The sequence below is a fragment of the Mytilus edulis genome, chromosome 5, assembly GCF_963676685.1.
Source record: "Mytilus edulis chromosome 5, xbMytEdul2.2, whole genome shotgun sequence".
Classification (NCBI taxonomy): Eukaryota; Metazoa; Mollusca; class Bivalvia; order Mytilida; family Mytilidae; genus Mytilus; species Mytilus edulis.
Genome location: NC_092348.1, coordinates 78,757,329 through 78,781,208, shown reverse-complemented (window position 1 = coordinate 78,781,208; position 23,880 = coordinate 78,757,329). Strand labels below are relative to the sequence as shown.

Below are 23,880 nucleotides of genomic sequence, written 5' to 3'. Positions count from 1 at the left end.
GTAAAAACAGGTACATGTCAATACTGTACACTGTTTAAATAACCACTTCTTTTATTTGGCGTTTGTTCCGTTGTTCATGAAGTCCTTCAGATACCATGTGACATTTATACAAATTTACAATTCAGTTTAAATATCAGTACATGGCTAATTATATAAATTCTTACATGTCAAAAACTGTCACCAGGTAAGACGTTAATGTATTTTATTTAAAAAAAAAAAAAAAAAAAATCTCTCTTTTTTAATTTAATTTTATCCTAGTTTTGATTTCTTTTGTGTTGGTCCTCGATGCTCTTCAAATTCGTCCTTTATTTGGCCTTTTTAGCTTATTTTTTTTATTCGAGCGTCACTGATGAGTCTTTTGTAGACGAAACGCGCGTCTGGCGCAAATACAAAATTTCAATCCGGATATCTATGATTAGTTTATTCACTATTGTTTCTTTATTTTGTTGTTGTTGTATATCCCATATCTCGTTTTATTTTTATAACACCGATTACAGTCCGTAAGACGTGTTTCTGTGCGTACAATCATAAGGTACTCATGAAGCAAGTTAGTAACACACAATTTTGTACATGGTCAAACATACCAAGACAAAATGACAACTTTTAAAAATGCTTTGATCAGTGACAAAATAAGGCCGTGTTCACATTGACCTAAATTCGGTGTTGTGTTTGTGTAACTCACACGTAAACTAAACACAATTGCGTTCCCATTGATAAAACTCAAATGTTTACATGTAGTTTAAATCATGTTTTACCTACACACAGTCGACAGTCAATGTAGGCCATGTGTAGGTTAAGTGTACACAAAACTGCATTTAGGACATTAGTTTTATCGTGTAAATATTTAAGGAGGAAACTATTTTTGAGTAAAATTGATATTTTTGATAATTATTAGTTGTCTAAATTTTACAGATTTTTTTTTGGTTAAAAAAAATTAACGTACTTTATTAACCCCTAATCAAGACTCAAAGCAGCATCATTGCCGAACCCATAAGGCAGCAACCAATTGATTTTCGGGGGGGGGGGGGGGGGGGAGCTATTATAGTCGAGTATAAAACGTAAAGGCAAGGGGGTGGGGGTGGTGAGATATGGATTTTGTTTTGGAAACAAAAAATGTTTCCAGTTTTTGGCCCTGAAAAAAAATGTTTGTTTCACCCTCAGCTGCCACTATATATAATGCTAAAATTGATTTCGACTTGTCACCAAAATTTGTCCTAAAAAAAATCAAAAGCTCACGCCCCCCTCCCCCTCCACAAAAAATTAAGTAAATAGTTGCTGCCTAATTCATTTGAAAAGGTCTTCCCGAATCGACTTGACGTACACAGAAATATTCGCCACTGGTCTTTACTCAAAAAACGATTCACGCATAAATGCATGACTAAAAAAAATGTGAGGTAAATGATCTGTTTGTCTATTATCTCAGTTCCGTTAAATAACACGTAAAATAAATTAAAAAAAACGTTACCCTATTCCTTTACCAAATATTCCTTGGAGAAGAAAAACCATTTGAAACGAACAGAAAAGATAAAAATGCAGTGATCCATAATATCTCAATCCTTTTTTTTCCGGCTGTAAGCACGCTGTTGCAGCTAACGTTTTCTAATGCGTTATCGAGACATCTCTAGTGATATTCAAACTACTGCAAATTATAAAAATGGCTTTCATAAAGTAGCAACCACTTAACTTACGTACGTTTTTATTCCTTTTTTTTCGATGCTGGTGATCAAACACTTTTTTTTTCAATATTTAACACTATAATGTATGGGGAAACTCTTGATTCAGAATAATTTTTTTTATTATCTGTATGACCTTTTTTTTTTTTTTTTTTTATCAAATTGGGGATCGGAATATTTCCATTCCCATCCCCCACCCCTCTTTTGAAGTCAAATAGTTGTTCTCTTACCGCTAGAAAAAAATTTCAAAAATTTTGAATTCAGTTATACGTAATGAACATTTAAATGACATATAGTTTACAAGTGGGAACAAATCTTATGTACAGGTAGCTAAACAAGGTGTATAGATGTGAACAAATGTAATGTGAAACCAGTGTACACTACACTAAACTAATTGTAAACATGTTTACTCTACACGGCGTTTGGTGTGAACACGGCCTAAGTCTCATGCGATACAACGTTAACTTTGTGTAGTTTCTGTATATTCTTTTTTTAACACAGAAAGATTTAGGACTGACATTTTGAGACAACTCTCCATCCAACATGGATATGTTTTAACATGATATTTTTGGCTATATACACGGCCGACACTCGGCTAACCGAGAGATTGGTCGGTTAATCTATATTGAGTATGCGGCTATATGGGCGATTGGTCTGTTAATCGGGTTGGTTATACGTCTGTTAAGAGTAAAACGCTTAAATTAATGTTAAACTCTATTAAATATACAGATTTTTGGCATGTTATAAGAACCAAATCAAAAAAAAAAGAAAAGTGTCTGACAAAATGATATCTATCATAGAACATTTTGCACTTGTAAAAACATTTCATAGTCTCGGCAGTTTTCTGTAAAACTAAAAGGCGTCGCGCAAGTATGTAGTATTAATGCTTCAACGCATAGCAATTTTTTTAATAAAAGGCGAAACAAACAAATTTAGATATCATTTAAAGGACAAAAAATAGTACTGTGGTTCTAAAAAATAAATTGACATTAATAAATATTTTATAATTGTAAAATAACGTGAATAATACCACGTTTTAGTGAAAATTATTGGAATAAAGTCTGTTAATGGGTTGGACAATTGAAATTGTGTCAGTTAAGAGTTATTTAGCCACGACAATAATTTTGCTACCTTTATATTTTCCCCTTGAAAAATTTAAGAATGAAATGTTACTGAGTAAACAAAAATGACAATACGGTGCCACAGTATCCTAGAAAGAGCATTTTTATTTTGACTTTCTTTGCATTTTATTGAAGGGTGTGTCACTTCAATATAGCGTTATATGGATTGGCCTCTAGAATATGCATGAATTTTTTATTGACGTTTTCAAGCAGCCTTAATTTTTGTGTCTGTTCGAAGTAGCACGTTCTCAATTCCGACTGAAAGTGTCTTTCTAATACAACACAGGGTACATCTAACGTGTTCTCGTTCACATATGAGCATGGTATTTGTCACTGGACGTTAAACCCTGATTCGTCAGCATCATCCAATTTGTTCTTTTCTTCTATTACTTAATCATATGTTGTTTACAAATCACTCTAAAGAAGTAAACGGAAAGGAGCGAATGCAGCTACATTTGGTTATTTCAAGTTTCAATTTATTTTATTCCGTTTAGTTCCTTCCTACATAAGTGCAGAGGAGAACTACAGTTGTCTATGGTGGCCGGTGAAGTCCATTTCGCCTTTTCGCGATTTCGGCTTTCATATTCTATAGGGCGAAAACGCGAAATCGCGAAGTCGAAAACGCGAAAACGCGAAGTCGAAAACGAGAAATCGGTTTCGCGTTTTTGCGTTTTCGACTTCACAATTTCGCGTTTTCGCCCTATAAAATATGTAAGGCGAAAACGCTAAAGCGCTAAAACGCAAAATGGCATTAACCTGCCACCATAGTTGTCCGCATTTTATTTATCTTACTCATTATTCTTTCTTTATTTTTCATATTTTGTCATCCCAATATATTTTACTTACTGATGTTTAGTTACATTACGACGTTTATCTCTGATTTATATACTGGTTACCAATGTAGATGACAAATTTGTGTCATTCATGACAATTAAACAGAATCAACATGATATATGCGATCATTCTTGGATGAAATTAATATTACTTTAATATTACACTTTTTGAAACCATTTTTATCAATTTCCAATTTCATGTGTTGTTTCCGTATATGTTATGTTTCATTGCTCATGTGTTGTTTTCGTATATTGTAGCCGCTCGTCTTGAGCCTACTCATTTGATCCGATAACACCCCGTATATCAATAAAATTATACTTTTATTATCATTCATAACTCTTAACAGACCAATTAACAGACCGGGTTTTATACATCCGACCCATTAACAGACCAGGTTTTAAATAAAGATTGATTTATGTCACCAAAATACAGATTTTCATGTAGATTTTTCACACAATGATATCAATATGGTAAACAAACATAATGCCTTTCTTTTTTCGATGTTCCAAATATTGAATACAAGTAAATTTAACCAATGTGTCATTTTGTGTACATTTTATGTGTGTGAAATGTGTATAAATTTATTGATGAGTAACCCGCCTTTTCATTTTAAAGATCGTACATCGAAGCCAGAAAAATAATAATTACACCACTGAATTCAGTGCATTGAACTGTTTTGTTAGACATGAATGCTTATTATGATGGAAATATATTTAGAAAGTTATACAATGAAACATGCTGAACTTTCAATGATTTTCTCGATAACACCTGATTAACAGACTTTAGCCAACCCGATTAACAGACCAACCGCCGATATAGCCGCATACTCAATATAGATTAACCGACCAATCTCTCGGTTAGCCGAGTGTCGGCCGTGAGATCATAAAAAGAAACTATTGAACTATCGAGAAAACCTGTTTGAAGATTAAAATTTATCGAAACACACAAGAGTTCTAAATTAGCATCACCAGACAAACACCACTACTACCTTTTACTAAAATTATGTCCAGGTAGACAGTAAACCACAGAACCAGGCGTGGATCCAGAGGGGGTGGGGGTTCCGGGGTGGGAACCCCCCCTTTTTTGGACAATCAATGCATTTGAATAGGGACATGTAGTTGGAACCTGGGTTAGGAACCCTCCTTTTTAAAATGGCTGGATCCGCCCCTGAGAACAGTGATATATTGAAGAGTTAACTGATAGTTAATGATATAAATTTTGTTCACTGCTATCAGTGCAACTACCCGAACATAATATCAAAACACTTTTAAAATAAGATTATATTTGTGCAAATGATAATTGAGAGCGCTAAAGTGCAGTAAAAATCTAGTATAAATCTTTATCGTGTACATTAGAGTAAAAAGCCTTTTATTTTTACAGTATGATAATAGCATTGAGTTTACGTGAATTTCATATTTTCCGAAATGTTGTTTTGGGAGGATGATATGAAATGTTTATCAAATGCCCTCGAATATTATCGGGTGCCTTTCCGTAACTTTATCGCACATGACAATTCGACATCACTCGACAACTTTTGGAAAATACACCACAATGGTACGTTTTCAGTAAAAGACATATCAAAGAAGTGAACAAAACAAATAATAGGAAACAGAAATATATATTTATCATATACTTAGCATTGATATGATAGCTTTTGCATATGTGTAATGAGCGGAAGTACACAAGCCATAATTTCCCACCCGGCCTGATAACCCATATCAGCCCGGGCTGATAACCCATATCAGGGGCGTCTCGTGCAAAAACCCATAACAGTGCTTCTCGTGCAAGTTACTTCCGGTGTTTCTGGTATCGATTGTTTACTTTTCCATTGTGACATCAGATATTTTTTATGACGACGTCAAAATTTACGGGAACTTTTGTCCCCAGTTTAGTACTTGCTAACAAATGCCATTGACAATTTAGAATCATTTTATAGTACAACAAACATGGAGTAATAATTATAGATTATTACATGGCATTTTTCATATTGCCCTGGTATCAGCCCTAGACTCCCATATCAAGCCAGAGGGCTTTAGCCCGAGGGCTTGATATGGGTCGTGGGCTTATACCAGGGACCATATGAAAAATGACATGTAATAATCTATTTATCACATATTTTTAAGCAAGAGAAAACAAATAGCTTACACCAAATTATGTTTGATATTTCCTCAAAAATCAAAAAGATATTTAACGAAAATAAAATAAAAAATGTATCACTGTGAGTTTAAAAAAGTTCGTATCACAGTAGGTAAACAACGTTTTGTGAAAAGTTTCAGAAATGATTAACAATAAATATATTAATTCTAAGAATTGCAAATATTAAACGACTTTAAAATGTTACATTACAAATGTTAAAAATGCTTAAGAAGAATCCTATATCGCTACTCATTCCAGTGTGGCGTCATATATTTTATAAATTCTTTATGACGTCAAAATTTTACGGGAACTTTTGTGATTTTCACTGTTGATTTCTACTTTTTTTCTTCTACAGCAGATTCGTAACTTTCTAAATTTCTTTTCATTGTGTTCAACTTGTTTACAAATAGTCTTTGATTGACAGTTTACCGGAAGTTAAACTCGGGGGCTTGATATGGATTTCGAGGGCTGATATCGATATCGGCCCCGAGGGCTGATAACCAACCTTGACTTCCGGCTATTATTGGCCATGCAAAAACGTACATATCAGTACAAAATATGTGATAATGATCATAAAACTCTTCCAAATTTTCAATGTTTCAAAATGCCTCTATAGGAAATGTTACCATACATATATATGGAGGTAGTGATACTGTTGTTGGACAATTATAGTATATTTGATTCATAATTTAACTTCTTTATAAAGTTTTTGACTGTTTTAGTTATTGTATTCGTTTATTTGCCTTATTTAGTCCTGGTATCTATGACGAGTTTATTTACATAACACTATTGTCGGAAGGATTAATACATGGCCTTTTCCATATCAGCCTGGGTATCATCCCTCGACCCATATCAGCACCTCGACTCCGTCTCGGGCTGATATGGGGGTCTCGGGATGATACCCAGGCTGATATGGAAAAGGTCATGTATTAATCTCTATATATTATGTAAAATGCAAAACAAATGATACAAACAATGCAGTTTTCAAAGCTTCCAGCATGATTAAACAAGTTATATTAAAATTGTGAACATGCAAACAGTGTTTATATTGTTTTATTATTTTTTATCGTCAATATTAAAATATATTATACTTTTTCCTCTCTATTGAGCCATATGATGTATTAAATGATGACCAATAAAAAGACCAATCAACCCCGTTCCCTCAAAGATTGTCATCACATGATTTTTGTCGAGCCTGCAACTTTTGTTGCAGAAAGCTCGACATAGGGATAGTGATCCGGCGGCGGCGGCGGCGTTAGCTCACTTCTTAAAAGCTTTATATTTTAGAAGGTGGAAGACCTGGATGCTTCATACTTTGTATATAGATGCTTCATGTTACGAAGTTTCCGTCAGTCACATGTCCAATGTCCTTGACCTTATTTTCATGGTTCAGTGACCACTTGAAAAAAAAGTTCAAATTGTTTGTAATGTTGAATTCTCTCTTATTATAAGTAATAGGATAACTATATTTGATATGTGCGTACCTTGCAAGGTCCTCGTGTCTGTCAGACAGTTTTCACTTGACCTCGACCTCATTTCATGGATCAGTGAACAAGGTTAAGTTTTGGTGGTCAAGTCCATATCTCACATACTATAAGCAATAGGGCTAGTATATTCGGTGTATGGAAGGGCTGTAAGGTGTACATGTCCGGCTGGCAGGTGTCATCTGACCTTGACCTCATTTTCATGGTTCAGTGGTTATAGTTAAATTTTTGTGTTTTGGTCTGTTTTTCTCATACCATATGCAATAGGTCTACTATAGTTGTTGTATGGAATGATTGCTAAGTGTACATGTCTAGCGGGAAGATGTCATGTGACTTGACCTCATTTTCATGGTTCAGTGGTCAAAGTTAAGTTTTTGAGTTTTGGTCTTTTTAATTAATGCTATATGCCATAGGTCAACTATATTATATTTAATAAATCCTTAAGAGAGGGAATATACCCAACTAGCTGGAAGATAGCAAATCTGATACCCATTTTCAAAAAGGGAGATTCATCTTTGCCATCAAATTATAGACCGATATCCTTAATTAGTTGTGTAGGAAAAGTTATGGAAAGAGTAGTGTTTAAGCACTTATACAATCATTTAAAAGCTAATAAATTAATTTATGAGTATCAATCAGGATTCCTCCCTAAAAATTCAACTGTTCATCAACTCTTAGAAATATATAATTGCATATTAAACTCCTTGGAAAAAAAAGATATAAATTGTTTTGTATTCTGTGACTTCTCTAAAGCTTTCGACAAAGTTTGGCATAGGGGTCTTATATATAAAATGAAAGCTTATGGTGTTGACGGAAACGTATTGAATTGGTTTCAGGATTATCTACACGACAGAAAACAGAGAGTAGTATTAAATAACTCGTCTTCTTCCTTCTGTAATGTCTCAGCTGGTGTCCCCCAGGGATCAGTTCTGGGCCCTCTTCTCTTTGTCTTATATATTAATGATATTGCTGATAAGCTTACTTCACTGTGTCGGCTATTTGCTGACGACACATCATTCAACTATTCTGGTAACGATGGAGAACATATTAGATCTGTTATTGATCGCGACTTGAAAGAGCTGGATGTTTGGTCTTCTAAATGGCTTATGTCATTCAACCCAGATAAAACCGAAATTATGATTTTTTCAAATATTGAGACTCCAGACCTCAGCTTTTCCTTAAATGGTAAAAATATACCTTTAAGTACATCTCATAAGCACCTGGGAGTTAATTTCAGTAGTGACGCAAAATGGAACAATCATATTGAAAGTATAATTACTAGTGTAAAGAAACACTTAAATGTTTTACGTAAACTTAAATATCGATTATCTCGAAATAATTTAGAAAAACTATACTTAGTTTTATTAGACCCATTTTCGAATATGCCACGGAAGTGTGGGATAATTGTGGAATAGGCTACTCAAATAAATTAGAAAATTTACAATTGGAGGCCGCAAGAATAGTAACAGGTCTACCAATATTTACAAAAACTGAAACTTTATATTCTGAGGTTGGCTGGGAATCTCTTTTTGAAAGAAGAAGAAGAAGAAAATTACAGATGTTTTATAACATGAACCAAAAGCATGCACCAGAATATCTATGTAATCTTGTACCGCCTTGTGTACAAAGTACAACCAACTACCCGTTGCGAAATGGTCATGATATTATTGTTCCATTTTGTAGACTTTCCCTTACTACTGAATCGTTTATTCCCTCTACTATACGTGATTGGAATAAACTTGATCCAAAAATTCGCAGTGTCGACTCTATTTCTAAATTTAAGAAAGAATTAAAAAACGATAGACTAGTATGTAAAATTGAAACGTTTTATTTGTACGGCCCAAGGAAATTAAATATTATCTTAACGCAATTGCGATGTTCCGCTTCATCCTTAAACAATGACCTATTTAGAGCTAACATTATAAATGATCCCTCTTGTCATTGTGGGTCCGATATTGAGGATGTCTACCATTACTTTTTCGTTTGCCCAAAATACACATTATGTAGGAAAAACTTATTCGATAACCTTAACTGGCTATCTGAAAACTTTGTTTTAGATACAAAACTATTAATTTGCGGACACTTGGAACTTTCGAACGAACAAAATATTCAAATTTTCAAACATGTTCAGAATTACATAAAAAGGTCAAACAGATTTCTTATGCCTTGGTAGAGCGTTATTATTGCTGACACAGGACGTCATCGTTGTCATCAATCCACAAGTCATCGTCACAGAAGTATACGATTTTTCAAACTTTCTTTTTCCTTTTTTACTTTGTCTCCTCTTTGTTCACCTATGAAAGCTAGTATTATATTGTATAAACTGTTTGTTTTATATGCATGTCCATTATATTATACTATTATTGTAACTTTATTTTGTATTATGGAGAAGACTTCATAAGTATGATTTACTTGTGTCTAATCCATTTTGCTTTAATTCAGCAAATAAAATATGTTTAAACTATAGGTCAACTATATTTGGTGTATGGAAATATTTTATGATCTTTGTCAGTCGAGCAGGTTTTATTTAACCGTGACCTCATTTTCACGGTTCATTAAACAGTGTTAAGTTTTTGTGTTTTGGTCTATTTTTCTTAAACTATAAGTAATGTGTCAACTATATATGTTGTATAGAAGCATTGTTAGCTGTACCTGTCTGCCTGGCATGGTTCATCTGAACTGGACCTCTTTTTCAAGGTTCATTGGTCTTTGTTTAGTTATCTTGGTTAATGTTAAGTTTATGTGACAGTTGTAATAAAGCTTAGCTTTATACTTAGGACTATCAACATAATATCAATGATTAGTATAGAAGGCGAGACATTTCAGCGTGTGCACTCTTGTTTTACAAGGGTAGAATTATCAGCAAACAATTGAGTATTACTGAGTATGCCTTCGTTCATATAATTAACATAAATAAAATAAAAAGAGGACCGAATATGGGGTTAACCAGCAGGAGTGAGTTAACTCAATGATGTCTAGCCACTCTTTGACTAGACGATCCACACAATTATTTTCTGTAAGAGACAATAGAGAACCACATCTGCCAATCATATTAAATTTGAAAACAAGGTACTTGTGCCAAACTTTTATAAGGTCATGAGAGACTTATACAATTATGAAAAAGATTGTGTATATATCTTCATGTATACTGTTAACTTAAATGACTTATGTTGTGAGTAATATAAATACTCGTTTTTCTTAAAGTACAAATTTGCAGTGATATAATACAAGGAACATATTACCTTAGCCGTATTTGGCACAACTTTTTTGAATTTTGGGTTGCTAAATGCTCTTCAACTTTATACTTATTTGGCCTTCTTACTATTTTGATATGAGCGTCACTGATGAGTCTAATTATGCAGACGAAACGTGCGTCTGGCGTATGTATACATCAAATTATAAGCCTGATACCTTTGACAACTATGTACATAATGTATTATCACAAAAACAAATTAAATGTATATATTCTTAAAGATGATTTTCTAAAGAATCTTTGATACAGACGGTAGTAGATCAATACGTTGGACGTTTTCTGCTCTTGCTCGGGTCGTCTCTTTGACTCATTCCCCCGTTTCCATCATTCTCAAACTTGTCATATCTCATCGCCTTTATTTTAATACAAACATTCGATACTTTTCAGAGTAATGGATTTACTCCAGAACGAAGTGAGAGATTGAACAGTTTGGCGAGTGGCTGACAAAGATATTGAACACACCATATAAGAACGAATGAAATCAAAATATCTGTTATCAAACTTCTTGTTATCCCAGTATTTCAATTTATTATTTAGTGATAATAATTAAACCGTTAAACTGTGATTATTGAGGATCAAAACACCGCTTCAACGGGACAGTTCTTTTGTTTGTTACAAGGACAACTGATTCATGTTTCAAACAACTAAATTGTATTAAGCGAGAACATAAATTCGGATTTTTGTTGATTTGATTAAACACCATGCAAATGTTATCCTATACACTGTTTTTGCTTCCTATGCTATCGTTATCCAACTGCCTTGACAAAGTAGATTATGTATCTATAGCAACACCGTCAGGACAAGTTCAAGGTATACAAAGAACACTTAATACGACTGGTGATACTATATTCGAATTCCTAGGCATACCATATGCTAAACCCCCAGTAGGACGACGGCGATTCAAGAAACCACAACCTATAGGTAACTGGATACACACGCTCAATGCTACGTCATTCGGTGCCGCGTGCTCTCAAAACGTACCAGAATCTGAAAGGACTTGGTATACATCTGGTATTTCAGAGGACTGTCTTTTCCTTAACATCCACATACCAAAAGTGATCAGTAAAACAAAACTGTATTCCGTTATGATATGGATTCATGGCGGTGGATTTGAACTTGGCTATGGACATTACGATGATGTTACAGAATTTACCATGACTGGAAATGTTATCGTCGTTACTCTTAATTATAGATTAGGTGTGTTTGGATTTTTTGCTATGGACCATCCGGCCGCTAGAGGAAATTTTGGTTTATGGGATCAAAAACTAGCAATACAATGGGTGCACGATAATATTGAAGCTTTCGGTGGCAATCCAGATTCCGTAACAATTTTCGGAGAATCGGCAGGTGCAATTAGTACATCGCTGCAGTCCTTGATTTCTTCGAACAAAGGCTTGTTTCAGAGAGTTATATGTCAGAGTGGTGTTCATAGCAGAATTCTTATGCGTAAACCGGAGGCTATCAGGGAATATGCTAAAGGTCTATCAAATAGAACTGGCTGTTCAATTGATGAAGAATATGCGTTTGTAGATTGTCTAAGGAATTTATCCGTCCAAGATCTATTGAGTTATACAGATTTTTATGCCACTGCTCAACTCGATAAAGTATACTACACGTCGGACAATTACCCAGTAGTAGACGGTGAACTGTTTCCAGAAAATCCAATACTTTCTCTACAGGACCCTACTTCTGCCGTAGCTACTTTCTTCCGATCTCTAGACATGATTGCTGGTACAACTTCTAACGAAGGCTCGGTATTAGTTATTTTCTTATTTCAACAAGTTCAGGAGCGATATAATTTTTCACTGAATGAAGGTATACCACACAGAGTGACTTGTGAAGAAATAATAGCCGAATATGTTAAAACATTTCTGAAACAAAATGAGGAATTAAAACGTAAATTGTGTGCTTTTTACTTTGTAGCAAACTCACCAAATGAACAGAGCCTTCTTGCTACACATCTATATGCAGATATCATGTGTGTTTACCCAACTATAAAGATGTTGGAATTGCATTCTATGTATGGAGCGACGACATATCATTATCAATTTTCCATGTCTAGTCCAGAGCCGTGGGGTGGACCTTTCCCGTCTTGGTTCAATGGAAGTGGCCATGGAGACGAACTAATTTACATGTTCAGACCGGAAGCTGTATCCACCGCCGGTATGAAACTATCCAGAAATCTCATCCAATATTGGACATCATTTGCAAGAACAGGGTATGTAACAAGCTTTTTATTTGTTATAATATTGAATAGAATAAATTTTTTACTTACATTAAGATTATTTACATCATTTCATTTGCATATAACGTAGGCATTATGGAAAAAAAGAACCATAGCATAAACACTCTTTGTATAGTCATTGTAAATATGTTACGAATTGACATATTTGCAAAATTAAGTTGTTAAACATGGTGCCGTATTAGGGAAGCGACATTCTTTTAACTTGATATGTAATAATCAAATAAAAGTCTTTGAGGAATTCGATATATAGCTAGCTGATGCACCAAAAATTTCAACTGGACGTAAACCAACATATTTAACAATCAATTAATATCAAAGAATCTTAAATTTTATTTTACATCCTAAGTTTCATTTATATGCCGTGTCCAATCCGCTTATTCATTTAAAAAAATAATATTACTTTTAAAAAAAACTTCATTTAATAGGTTTTTATACATTTAGGCATTTAAATTCTAAAACCAATTTCTTTATCTTCCATTTTTTATTTTTTATTTTACGGTTTCTTCGTTTGAATGTTTTTGAACTTTTTTGTTTCTTTTCTCCGATCATTGCGTGAGACTGAGTGTTTTTTTTGTAACCAATAAAACAGTATGTCCAGTTAATTTCAGATTTCTTCATTGACTCTTCCTGTTTGTTTCAGCTCTCCTAATCAGTTTGGAGAAAGTGTTTACTGGGAACAATTTGATGAGAAAAACATGTATCTCGACCTAAACGCACAAATAACATTAAAAAGTTCAATGAAGCCCGAAACAATCAAGCTTTGGTCTGAAATGTATCCCTTAATAGAAGTTGCTGAAGGCATTCTTAACCAGATAACCATTACTGCACCATCAGGACCTATAAGAGGTTTGAAAAGAACCGATCCAAAACATGGAGAAAGTGTATTCGAATTCCTTGGCATACCATATGCTAAACCCCCATTAAGACAATGGAGATTCCAGAAACCACAACCTATAGGTAACTGGATACACACGCTCAATGCTACGTCATTCGGTGCCGCGTGCTCTCAAAACGTACCAGAATCTGAAAAGACTTGGTATACATCTGATATTTCAGAGGACTGTCTATTCCTTAACATCCACATACCAAAAGTGATCAGTAAAACAAAACTGTATTCCGTTATGATATGGATTCATGGCGGTGGATTTGAAGTTGGCTATGGACATCAGGACGATGTTACAGACTTTGTCATGACAGGAAATGTTATTCTCGTTACTCTTAATTATAGATTGGGTGTGTTTGGATTTTTCGCTATGAACCATCCGGCCGCTAGAGGAAATTTTGGTTTATGGGATCAAAAACTAGCAATACAATGGGTGCACGATAATATTGAAGCTTTTGGTGGCAATCCAGGTTCCATAACGATATTCGGAGAATCGGCAGGTGCAATGAGTACATCGCTGCAGTCCTTGATTCCTTCGAACAAAGGCTTGTTTCAGAGAGTTATATGTCAGAGTGGTGTTCATAGCAAAATTCTAATGCGTAAACCGGAAGCTATCAGGGAATATGCTAAAGGTCTAGCAAATAGAACTGGCTGTTCAATTGATGATGAATATTCGTTTGTTGATTGTCTGAGAAATTTATCAGTCCATGATCTATTAAGGTATACAGATTTTTATGCTACTGCTAAACTCGATAAAGTACACTACATGTCGGACAATTACCCTGTAGTGGACGGTGAACTGTTTCCAGAAAACCCAATACTTTCTCTGGAGGACCCTACTTCTGCCGTAGCTTCATTCTTTCGTTCTCTGGACATGATTGCTGGAACAACTTCTAACGAGGGCTCGATACTAGTCGCTACTTTATTTCCACAAATCCAGGAGCGATTTAATTTTTCACTAAATGAAGGTATACCACACAGAGTGGCATGTGAAGAAGTTATAGCCGAATATGTCAATACATATCTGAAACAAAATGAGGAAGTAAAACGTAACTTGTGTGGTTTTTACTTTGTAGCAAACTCTCCAAATGAACAGAGCCTTCTTGCTACACATCTATTAGCAGATATAATGTTTGTTTACCCAACAATAAGGATGTTGGAATTGCATTCTATGTATGGAGCGACGACATATCATTATCAATTTTCCATGCCTAGTCCAGAGCCGTGGGGTGGACCTTTCCCGTCTTGGTTCAATGGAAGTGGCCATGGAGACGAACTAATTTACATGTTCAGACCGGAAGCTGTATCCACCGACGGTATGAAACTGTCAAGAAATCTCATCCAATATTGGACATCATTTGCAAGAACAGGGTATGTAACACAGCTTTTTATTTGTTATAATATTGAATAGAATATTTTTTTTACTTACATTAAGATTATTTACATCATTTCATTTGCATATGTAGGACTCTAAAGTGCGATGATACTCTAAAGTGCGATGGTCACGCTAAAGTGCGATGGTCTACGCTAAAGTACGATGATGTCTCACGCTAAAGTGCGATGGTCTACGCTATTTAAAGTACGATGGTGTCTTACGTTAAAGTGCGATGGTATAACACGCAGCGACTTACGTAAGATTGCTTACCAGAGGCTAAAGTACAATGAAATAAAACGAAAAGTACAGACGTGTTTGTCCAAAAACACTGTAATGGTCACAATACAGAAGTTATTGTGCTAGTGGGGTATAGCACAGTAATGTTTGAAAGAGATCTTTTAAAATTAAAGTTTTTCTACCATGCTTAAGTTAATTAGACTTTATTTCCTTAAGCCATTTTTCCTGGTATTAGGTAGACTCTTTTCTATTCTTGTAATCCCTATGTAACATGTCTTACACGAGATCCATTTTGTAAAATGAGTTTTAAAATATAAAAAAGAGTTTCTGAACCGAATCCGAGCGTATTAAATAAAGTATTTGGATAACTGATGTATCTTGCCGTTCACGCAGCTTTCTAACAGTACAGTGGACACCTTCTTTTATCAATCTTCAATTTCAGTCTAAATTAATAACATTTTGTGTACATAAAAAAAATATACAAGATTTGTACATAGTCTGTCGGAAATATAACTATGATTTGTACTTTGAAAAACGGAGAAAAAAGGCGAGGTTTTTCTTCTGTTTCGTAGCGAGTATAGGGGGCTCACACATAACTTTTATAATTTACGAATACTGTTTTTAAATCTTATTCGCTTGAACGTATGCCTTTTTTTCCACTGACGTTGATTTTCAATTATATCAACATAATTTAAACGATGAACGACTTTAACAGTATTATATATATAAATGTACCCGTTAGCCAGCAACAGAAACAGGACACAAGGTGTGGATAGGGTTTACAGAATAGAGAATAATGGGTCAAATGTATAAAGAATAGAGAAAAGTGTCTGAAAAAATTGAAGAATACAGAGTTAAACGACCACTCTCTACTATTCTTCATCTTTACTGTAAAGTAAAATGTTCGATTGTAGGAAAATTCCCAAAAAGAAATACATTTGGTTCCGCCGGTATAACACAGCTAGTTTTAAAATTCAGTAAGTCATGGACTGCTGGGGCCGGTGTTCATCTCTTGGTTAAACTTTAACCTATTGTGAAATATCGTAACCCTTGCCGGGTAAAAGAAGGTTGTCAAAAATACTTAATTGATTTTCAGGCATGTCCATTTTTGTTTGTAAAAAAATATGTTAACGTCATAATGAAATAACGTCGCTTTCAAATATACTTTCGCAGACCATCGCACTTTAGCGACCGGGGACATCGAACTTTAGCGTACACCATCGCACTTTAGCGTGGCCATCGCACTTTAGCGTCCCCATCGCACTTTAGAGTCCTACATCTATTATAAAAGTTATGTGTGAGCCCCCTATACTCGCTACGAAACAGAAGAAAAACCTCGCCTTTTTTCTCCGTTTTTCAAAGTACAAATCATAGTTATATTTCCGACAGACTATGTACAAAGTTTCTTTTATATGTTGTGTCCAATCCGCTTATTCATTTAAAAAATAATATAACTTAAAAAAAAACGTAGTCATTATGGAAAAACGTAGTCATTATGGAAAAAAAGAACCATCGCATAAACACACTCTATATATAGTCATTGTAAATATGTTACGAATTTACATACTTGCAAAAGTAATTTGTTAAACATGGTGTCGTATTAGGGAAGCGACGTTCTTTTAACTTGATATGTAATAATCAAATAAAAGTCTTTGAGGAATTCGATATATAGCTAGCTGATGCACCAAAAATTTCAACTGGACGTAAACCAACATATTTAACAATCAATTAATATCAAAGAATCTTAAAATTTTATTTTACATCCTAAGTTTCTTTTATATAATGTGTCCAATCCGCTTATTCATTTAAAAAATAATATAACTTTAAAAAAAAAAAATCATTTGATAGGTTTTTATACATTTAAGCATTTAAATTCTAAAACCAATTTCTTTATCTTCCATTTTTTATTTTTTATTTTATGGTTTCTTCGTTTGAATGTTTTTGAACTTTTTTGTTTCTTTTCTCCGATCATTGCGTGAGACTGAGTGTTTTTTTTGTAACCAATAAAACAGTATGTCCAGTTAATTTCAGATTTCTTCATTGACTCTTCCTGTTTGTTTCAGCTCTCCTAATCAGTTTGGAGAAAGTGTTTACTGGGAACAATTTGATGAGAAAAACATGTATCTCGACCTAAACGCACAAATAACATTAAAAAGTTCAATGAAGCCCGAAACAATCAAGCTTTGGTCTGAAATTTATCCCTTAATAGAAGTTGCTGAAGGCATTCCTAACCAGATAACCATTACTACACCATCAGGACCTATAAGAGGTTTGAAAAGAACCGATCCAAAACATGGAGAAAGTGTATTCGAATTCCTTGGCATACCATATGCTAAACCCCCAATAGGACAACGGAGATTCCAGAAACCACAACCTATAGGTAACTGGATACACACGCTCAATGCTACGTCATTCGGTGCCGCGTGCTCTCAAAACGTACCAGAATCTGATAAGACTTGGTATACATCTGATATTTCAGAGGACTGTCTATTCCTTAACATCCACATACCAAAAGTGATCAGTAAAACAAAACTGTATTCCGTTATGATATGGATTCATGGCGGTGGATTTGAAGTTGGCTATGGACATCAGGACGATGTTACAGACTTTGTCATGACAGGAAATGTTATTCTCGTTACTCTTAATTATAGATTGGGTGTGTTTGGATTTTTCGCTATGAACCATCCGGCCGCTAGAGGAAATTTTGGTTTATGGGATCAAAAACTAGCAATACAATGGGTGCACGATAATATTGAAGCTTTTGGTGGCAATCCAGGTTCCATAACGATATTCGGAGAATCGGCAGGTGCAATGAGTACATCGCTGCAGTCCTTGATTTCTTCGAACAAAGGCTTGTTTCAAAGAGTTATATGTCAGAGTGGTGTTCATAGCAAAATTCTAATGCGGAAACCGGAAGCTATCAGGGAATATGCTAAAGGTCTAGCAAATAGAACTGGCTGTTCAATTGATGATGAATATTCGTTTGTTGATTGTCTGAGAAATTTATCAGTCCATGATCTATTAAGGTATACAGATTTTTATGCTACTGCTAAACTCGATAAAGTACACTACATGTCGGACAATTACCCTGTAGTGGACGGTGAACTGTTTCCAGAAAATCCAATACTTTCTCTGGAGGACCCTACTTCTGCCGTAGCTTCATTCTTTCGTTCTCTGGACATGATTGCTGGAACAACTTCTAACGAGGGCTCGATACTAGTCGTTACTTTATTTCCACAAATCCAGGAGCGATTTAATTTTTCACTGAATGAAGGTATACCACACAGAGTGGCATGTGAAGAAGTTATAGCCGAATATGTCAATAAATATCTGAAACAAAATGAGGAAGTAAAACGTAAATTGTGTGATTTTTACTTTGTAGCAAACTCTCCAAATGAACAGAGCCTTCTTGCTACACATCTATTAGCAGATATAATGTTTGTTTACCCAACAATAAGGATGTTGGAATTGCATTCTATGTATGGAGCGACGACATATCATTATCAATTTTCCATGCCTAGTCCAGAGCCGTGGGGTGGACCTTTCCCGTCTTGGTTCAATGGAAGTGGCCATGGAGACGAACTAATTTACATGTTCAGACCGGAAGCTGTATCCACCGACGGTATGAAACTGTCAAGAAATCTCATCCAATATTGGACATCATTTGCAAGAACAGGGTATGTAACACAGCTTTTTATTTGTTATAATATTGAATAGAATATTTTTTTTACTTACATTAAGATTATTTACATCATTTCATTTGCATATAACATAGTCATTATGGAAAAAAAGAACCATCGCATAAACACACTCTATGTATAGTCATTGTAAATATGTTACGAATTTACATACTTGCAAAAGTAAGTTGTTAAACATGGTGCCGTATTAGGGAAGCGACGTTCTTTTAACTTGATATGTAATAATCAAATAAAAGTCTTTAAGGAATTCAATATATAGCTAGCTGATGCACCAAAAATTTCAACTGGACGTAAACCAACATATTTAACAAGCAATTAATATCAAAGAATCTTAAAATTTTATTTTACATCCTAAGTTTCTTTTATATGTCGTGTCCAATCCGCTTATTCATTTAAAAAATAATATAACTTTTAAAAAAAACTTCATTTGATAGGTTTTTATACATTTAAGCATTTAAATTCTAAAACCAATTTCTTTATCTTCCATTTCTTTATTTTTTATTTTATGGTTTCTTCGTTTGAATGTTTTTGAACATTTTTGTTTTCTTTTCTCCGATCATTGAGTGAGACTGAGTGTTTTATTTGTAACCAATAAAACAGTATGTCCAGTTAATTTCATATTTCTTCATTGACTCTTCCTGTTTGTTTCAGCTCTCCTAATCAGTTTGGAGAAAGTGTTTACTGGGAACAATTTGATGAGAAAAACATGTATCTCGACCTAAACGCACAAATAACATTAAAAAGTTCAATGAAGCCCGAAACAATCAAGCTTTGGTCTGAAATTTATCCCTTAATAGAAGTTGCTGAAGGCATTCCTAACCAGATAACCATTACTACACCATCAGGACCTATAAGAGGTTTGAAAAGAACCGATCCAAAACATGGAGAAAGTGTATTCGAATTCCTTGGCATACCATATGCTAAACCCCCAATAAGACAACGGAGATTCCAGAAACCACAACCTATAGGTAACTGGATACACACGCTCAATGCTACGTCATTCGGTGCCGCGTGCTCTCAAAACGTACCAGAATCTGATAAGACTTGGTATACATCTGATATTTCAGAGGACTGTCTATTCCTTAACATCCACATACCAAAAGTGATCAGTAAAACAAAACTGTATTCCGTTATGATATGGATTCATGGCGGTGGATTTGAAGTTGGCTATGGACATCAGGACGATGTTACAGACTTTGTCATGACAGGAAATGTTATTCTCGTTACTCTTAATTATAGATTGGGTGTGTTTGGATTTTTCGCTATGAACCATCCGGCCGCTAGAGGAAATTGTGGTTTATGGGATCAAAAACTAGCAATACAATGGGTGCACGATAATATTGAAGCTTTTGGTGGCAATCCAGGTTCCATAACCATATTCGGAGAATCGGCAGGTGCAATGAGTACATCGCTGCAGTCCTTGATTCCTTCGAACAAAGGCTTGTTTCAGAGAGTTATATGTCAGAGTGGTGTTCATAGCAAAATTCTAATGCGGAAACCGGAAGCTATCAGGGAATATGCTAAAGGTCTAGCAAATAGAACTGGCTGTTCAATTGATGATGAATATTCGTTTGTTGATTGTCTGAGAAATTTATCAGTCCATGATCTATTAAGGTATACAGATTTTTATGCTACTGCTAAACTCGATAAAGTACACTACATGTCGGACAATTACCCTGTAGTGGACGGTGAACTGTTTCCAGAAAACCCAATACTTTCTCTAGAGGACCCTACTTCTGCCGTAGCTTCATTCTTTCGTTCTCTGGACATGATTGCTGGAACAACTTCTAACGAGGGCTCGGTACTAGTCGTTACTTTATTTCCACAAATCCAGGAGCGATTTAATTTTTCACTGAATGAAGGTATACCACACAGAGTGGCATGTGAAGAAGTTATAGCCGAATATGTCAATTCATATCTGAAACAAAATGAGGAAGTAAAACGTAAATTGTGTGATTTTTACTTTGTAGCAAACTCTCCAAATGAACAGAGCCTTCTTGCTACACATCTGTTAGCAGATATAATGTTTGTTTACCCAACAATAAGGATGTTAGAATTGCATTCTATGTATGGAGCGACGACATATCATTATCAATTTTCTATGCCTAGTCCAGAGCCGTGGGGTGGACCTTTCCCGTCTTGGTTCAATGGAAGTGGCCATGGAGACGAACTAATTTATATGTTCAAATCTGAAGCTGTATCCAACGTTGGTATGAAACTGTCTAGAAATCTCATCCAGTATTGGTCAACATTTGCAAGAACAGGGTATGTTAAATACATTCGAAAATAAATTGTTTTTTTTAAGTTTCGTCAAAAAAGGTTTGAATCTTCTGCAAAATCTAGAAAAGATCGACAGCTGAGCTGAGTTGCAATATTCCTGACTTGGTACAGACATTTTTTATGTAGTTAATGGTAGATTGAACCTCGTTATATAGTTAGCTAAACCTCTCACTTGTATTCAAGACGAGAAAATGATTATGCAATATGAATATTAATAATGCTGTGTACTAGCACCACACGCTGAGTCGGTCTTTTTACGTGCTATTTCACAGGGTAGTCAGTACATAGAAGACATATCTACTCGAACACTTTTTTCGGAGTCCAAGCCCAACAGTGTTTGATCTTATTTCTTATAGTATTGCTGCGTTTTAAGCAGAAAAGCAACAAATACATATGTTAAAGTCTTTGGTTTGATATTGCCGGCGTTCAAACCTTCGACCTCCCGGACCCGAGGCGAACACGCTTTCACTAAACCACCAAGTTTGAAGGCAGTCCAGTTGATATGAAGACCGACGGTTTATTCACATGTTTATCTTGCAGCATGTGTATTAATTTAATAAAGGTATTAAAAACGTTTTTTAACACATTGACATTTTTTTCTTGTAGGTCACCAAACGGATACAAGGATTCTGTGGTATGGATTCCATTCGATAAAAAGAAGAGAGAATATCTAGATTTAAACGCTGAAATAATGATGAAAGCTTTTTTGAAGCCGGACACAGTAAAACTATGGTCTGAAGTGTATCCATTGATCGACGTCGGACAAACTACTGCGTCCACAACTACTACGTCACGTCCATCTACTACGCAACGTCCTGTTTGTATATCCAATGATGATAGCTCTTCTGTGGCTACTCAAAATGGACATTCTACCATTATTTTATACATGCTTTTCTTTAAAGCTTTTGTTTTCAATTCATTACAATAACCTCATATCAATAAACGAAATTGTGTGTATTATACGTCACTGTTAAAGGAATCAAATAGTAATCGTTTTAAACGGGCACTGGCTGTCAAATTCATGATCACCGATTTAACACAAATTCTAATATTTGATTTATAACAATGTAAAACATTTATCCAAATGTTAAAAATTTAGAAAAATAAACAATTTACAGGGCATGGGATCGAGAATATGTTGAATCGTTTCGTGTGTATTCTAGTCTAGTCGCCATCTAATAACTATCGAGTTGACCTCCGAATACCTCCGATGAAACTATACGTGATTTACCGTGATATAAACATAGATAGAGATATAAATAGATAAAACGAACTCGTGCAATTGGATTTTTCTAGGTTTTTTTAATTTCATACTATATATTAAAATATATGTTTATCATCGTTTTTACCTGTATAAGAAATATTTTTTGGGGACCGAATTAGTCAATTAAGTACAGTTCTTCCTAATGACCATGCAAATTAAAAAAAATATGATACAAGATGATCTGTAATTTTATTCTAAGTATACATTTTTTTTAAGAAGAAATATAAAAAATAATATTTTATAATTTTTACTGCAATAAAAATTCACAACATCTACTTTATTACATGAGATTCCTTCATGCCATTTCAGCCATTTTTCCATAGGATTGTACAGTGAAACTTGAACTTAAATATTGCAGTTGATGGGCAATCATTTAATTCATATTTTAGTTTAAAACATATAAAATTGATCATTTTCATTATTTATGTAGAGAAAATGATTTACCTTTGTTTCACTTTCAATGTTGGCATTATTTTCCTTTAAATAACTATACAGACACAATGCATAAGTTATCCATCTCAAGCTAAGGGGTTAAATTGAAGTTAACATTAATACGGATTTAATGAGGTCGAATTATTCACTTGCAAGCTAATAATGCATTATCAATGTTTCTTTGCCTATTTTGACAAAATTGATCCATACTGGCTGCTAATAGCGAATTATTATTTCACTATTTCACTTTCATTAATGATTGAACACAAAAATCTTATTTTAGATTATTTATATATCTCGTAGCTAGTGTCCCTTGTAAAGGGTTTTACTGTTGATCCTTGTAAGCAAACGAACACATATTATATGTGTGACTGTTTTGAATTAAGGAGATCAGGTATGAACACGGACACTAAGTCAAGTAAATAATTGGAGAATAAATACATATACATGTATAATGTAATTTTATTATTTTTTCATTCACAATATATGTGGTTTTTAGCTTGATTATGACCAATGCTTATATTCCAAATATATATGTATATGTCTCTATTATTGTTGTTGTTACCAATTATGTAAATCAATTGTATCTAATTTTATGCCCTTTATGGGCCCTGTAATTTGGGAAATAAAATATTCTATTCTATTCTATTCTATTCAATACATGTTAAGATGACAAAAAATATAAAGATTCAAAACCAATTACTAGTAATTCAATGGTTGTGCTGAAACATGCTGAATTGACAGAAAACAGTCTACATAACACAACACACAAAACTAAAGACTCAGTAACTTAAACAAGAACCCCACCAAAACTGTGGGTGATCTCCCTTACGCAGTACTCCAGTCACCTACTCACTTCCAACCAAGTACTTTGGGCACATTCTTACTCGCGGCCCAGAACTCCAAGTACCTACTTACTCACCACCTAGTACTCCAGGCACCTACCTTGTTTCGACCCAAAACCG

The 23,880-nt window shown here is 34.5% G+C and overlaps 1 protein-coding gene across 1 annotated transcript; it reads left to right on the top strand.

Moving 5' to 3' along the window:
- Positions 1-73: 73 nt before the first annotated feature.
- On the top strand, positions 74-23,558 carry LOC139525473 (uncharacterized). Its single transcript, XM_071320827.1, has 6 exons — positions 74-184; positions 10,889-12,719; positions 13,387-15,000; positions 17,305-18,918; positions 19,591-21,204; positions 21,826-23,558. Exons 2-6 carry the CDS (start codon positions 11,203-11,205, stop codon positions 22,145-22,147), a joined length of 6,681 nt encoding a protein of 2,226 aa, XP_071176928.1. The 5' UTR covers positions 74-184; positions 10,889-11,202; the 3' UTR covers positions 22,148-23,558.
- Positions 23,559-23,880: the final 322 nt, after the last annotated feature.

Coding starts and splice junctions, on each gene's coding strand:
- LOC139525473 (XM_071320827.1), top strand. CDS start 11,203: ATGCAAATGTTATCCTATACACTGTTTTTGCTTCCTATGCTATCGTTA. Junction 12,720..13,386: donor ACATCATTTGCAAGAACAGG/GTATGTAACAAG, acceptor TGTTTGTTTCAG/CTCTCCTAATCAGTTTGGAG. Junction 21,205..21,825: donor TCAACATTTGCAAGAACAGG/GTATGTTAAATA, acceptor TTTTTCTTGTAG/GTCACCAAACGGATACAAGG.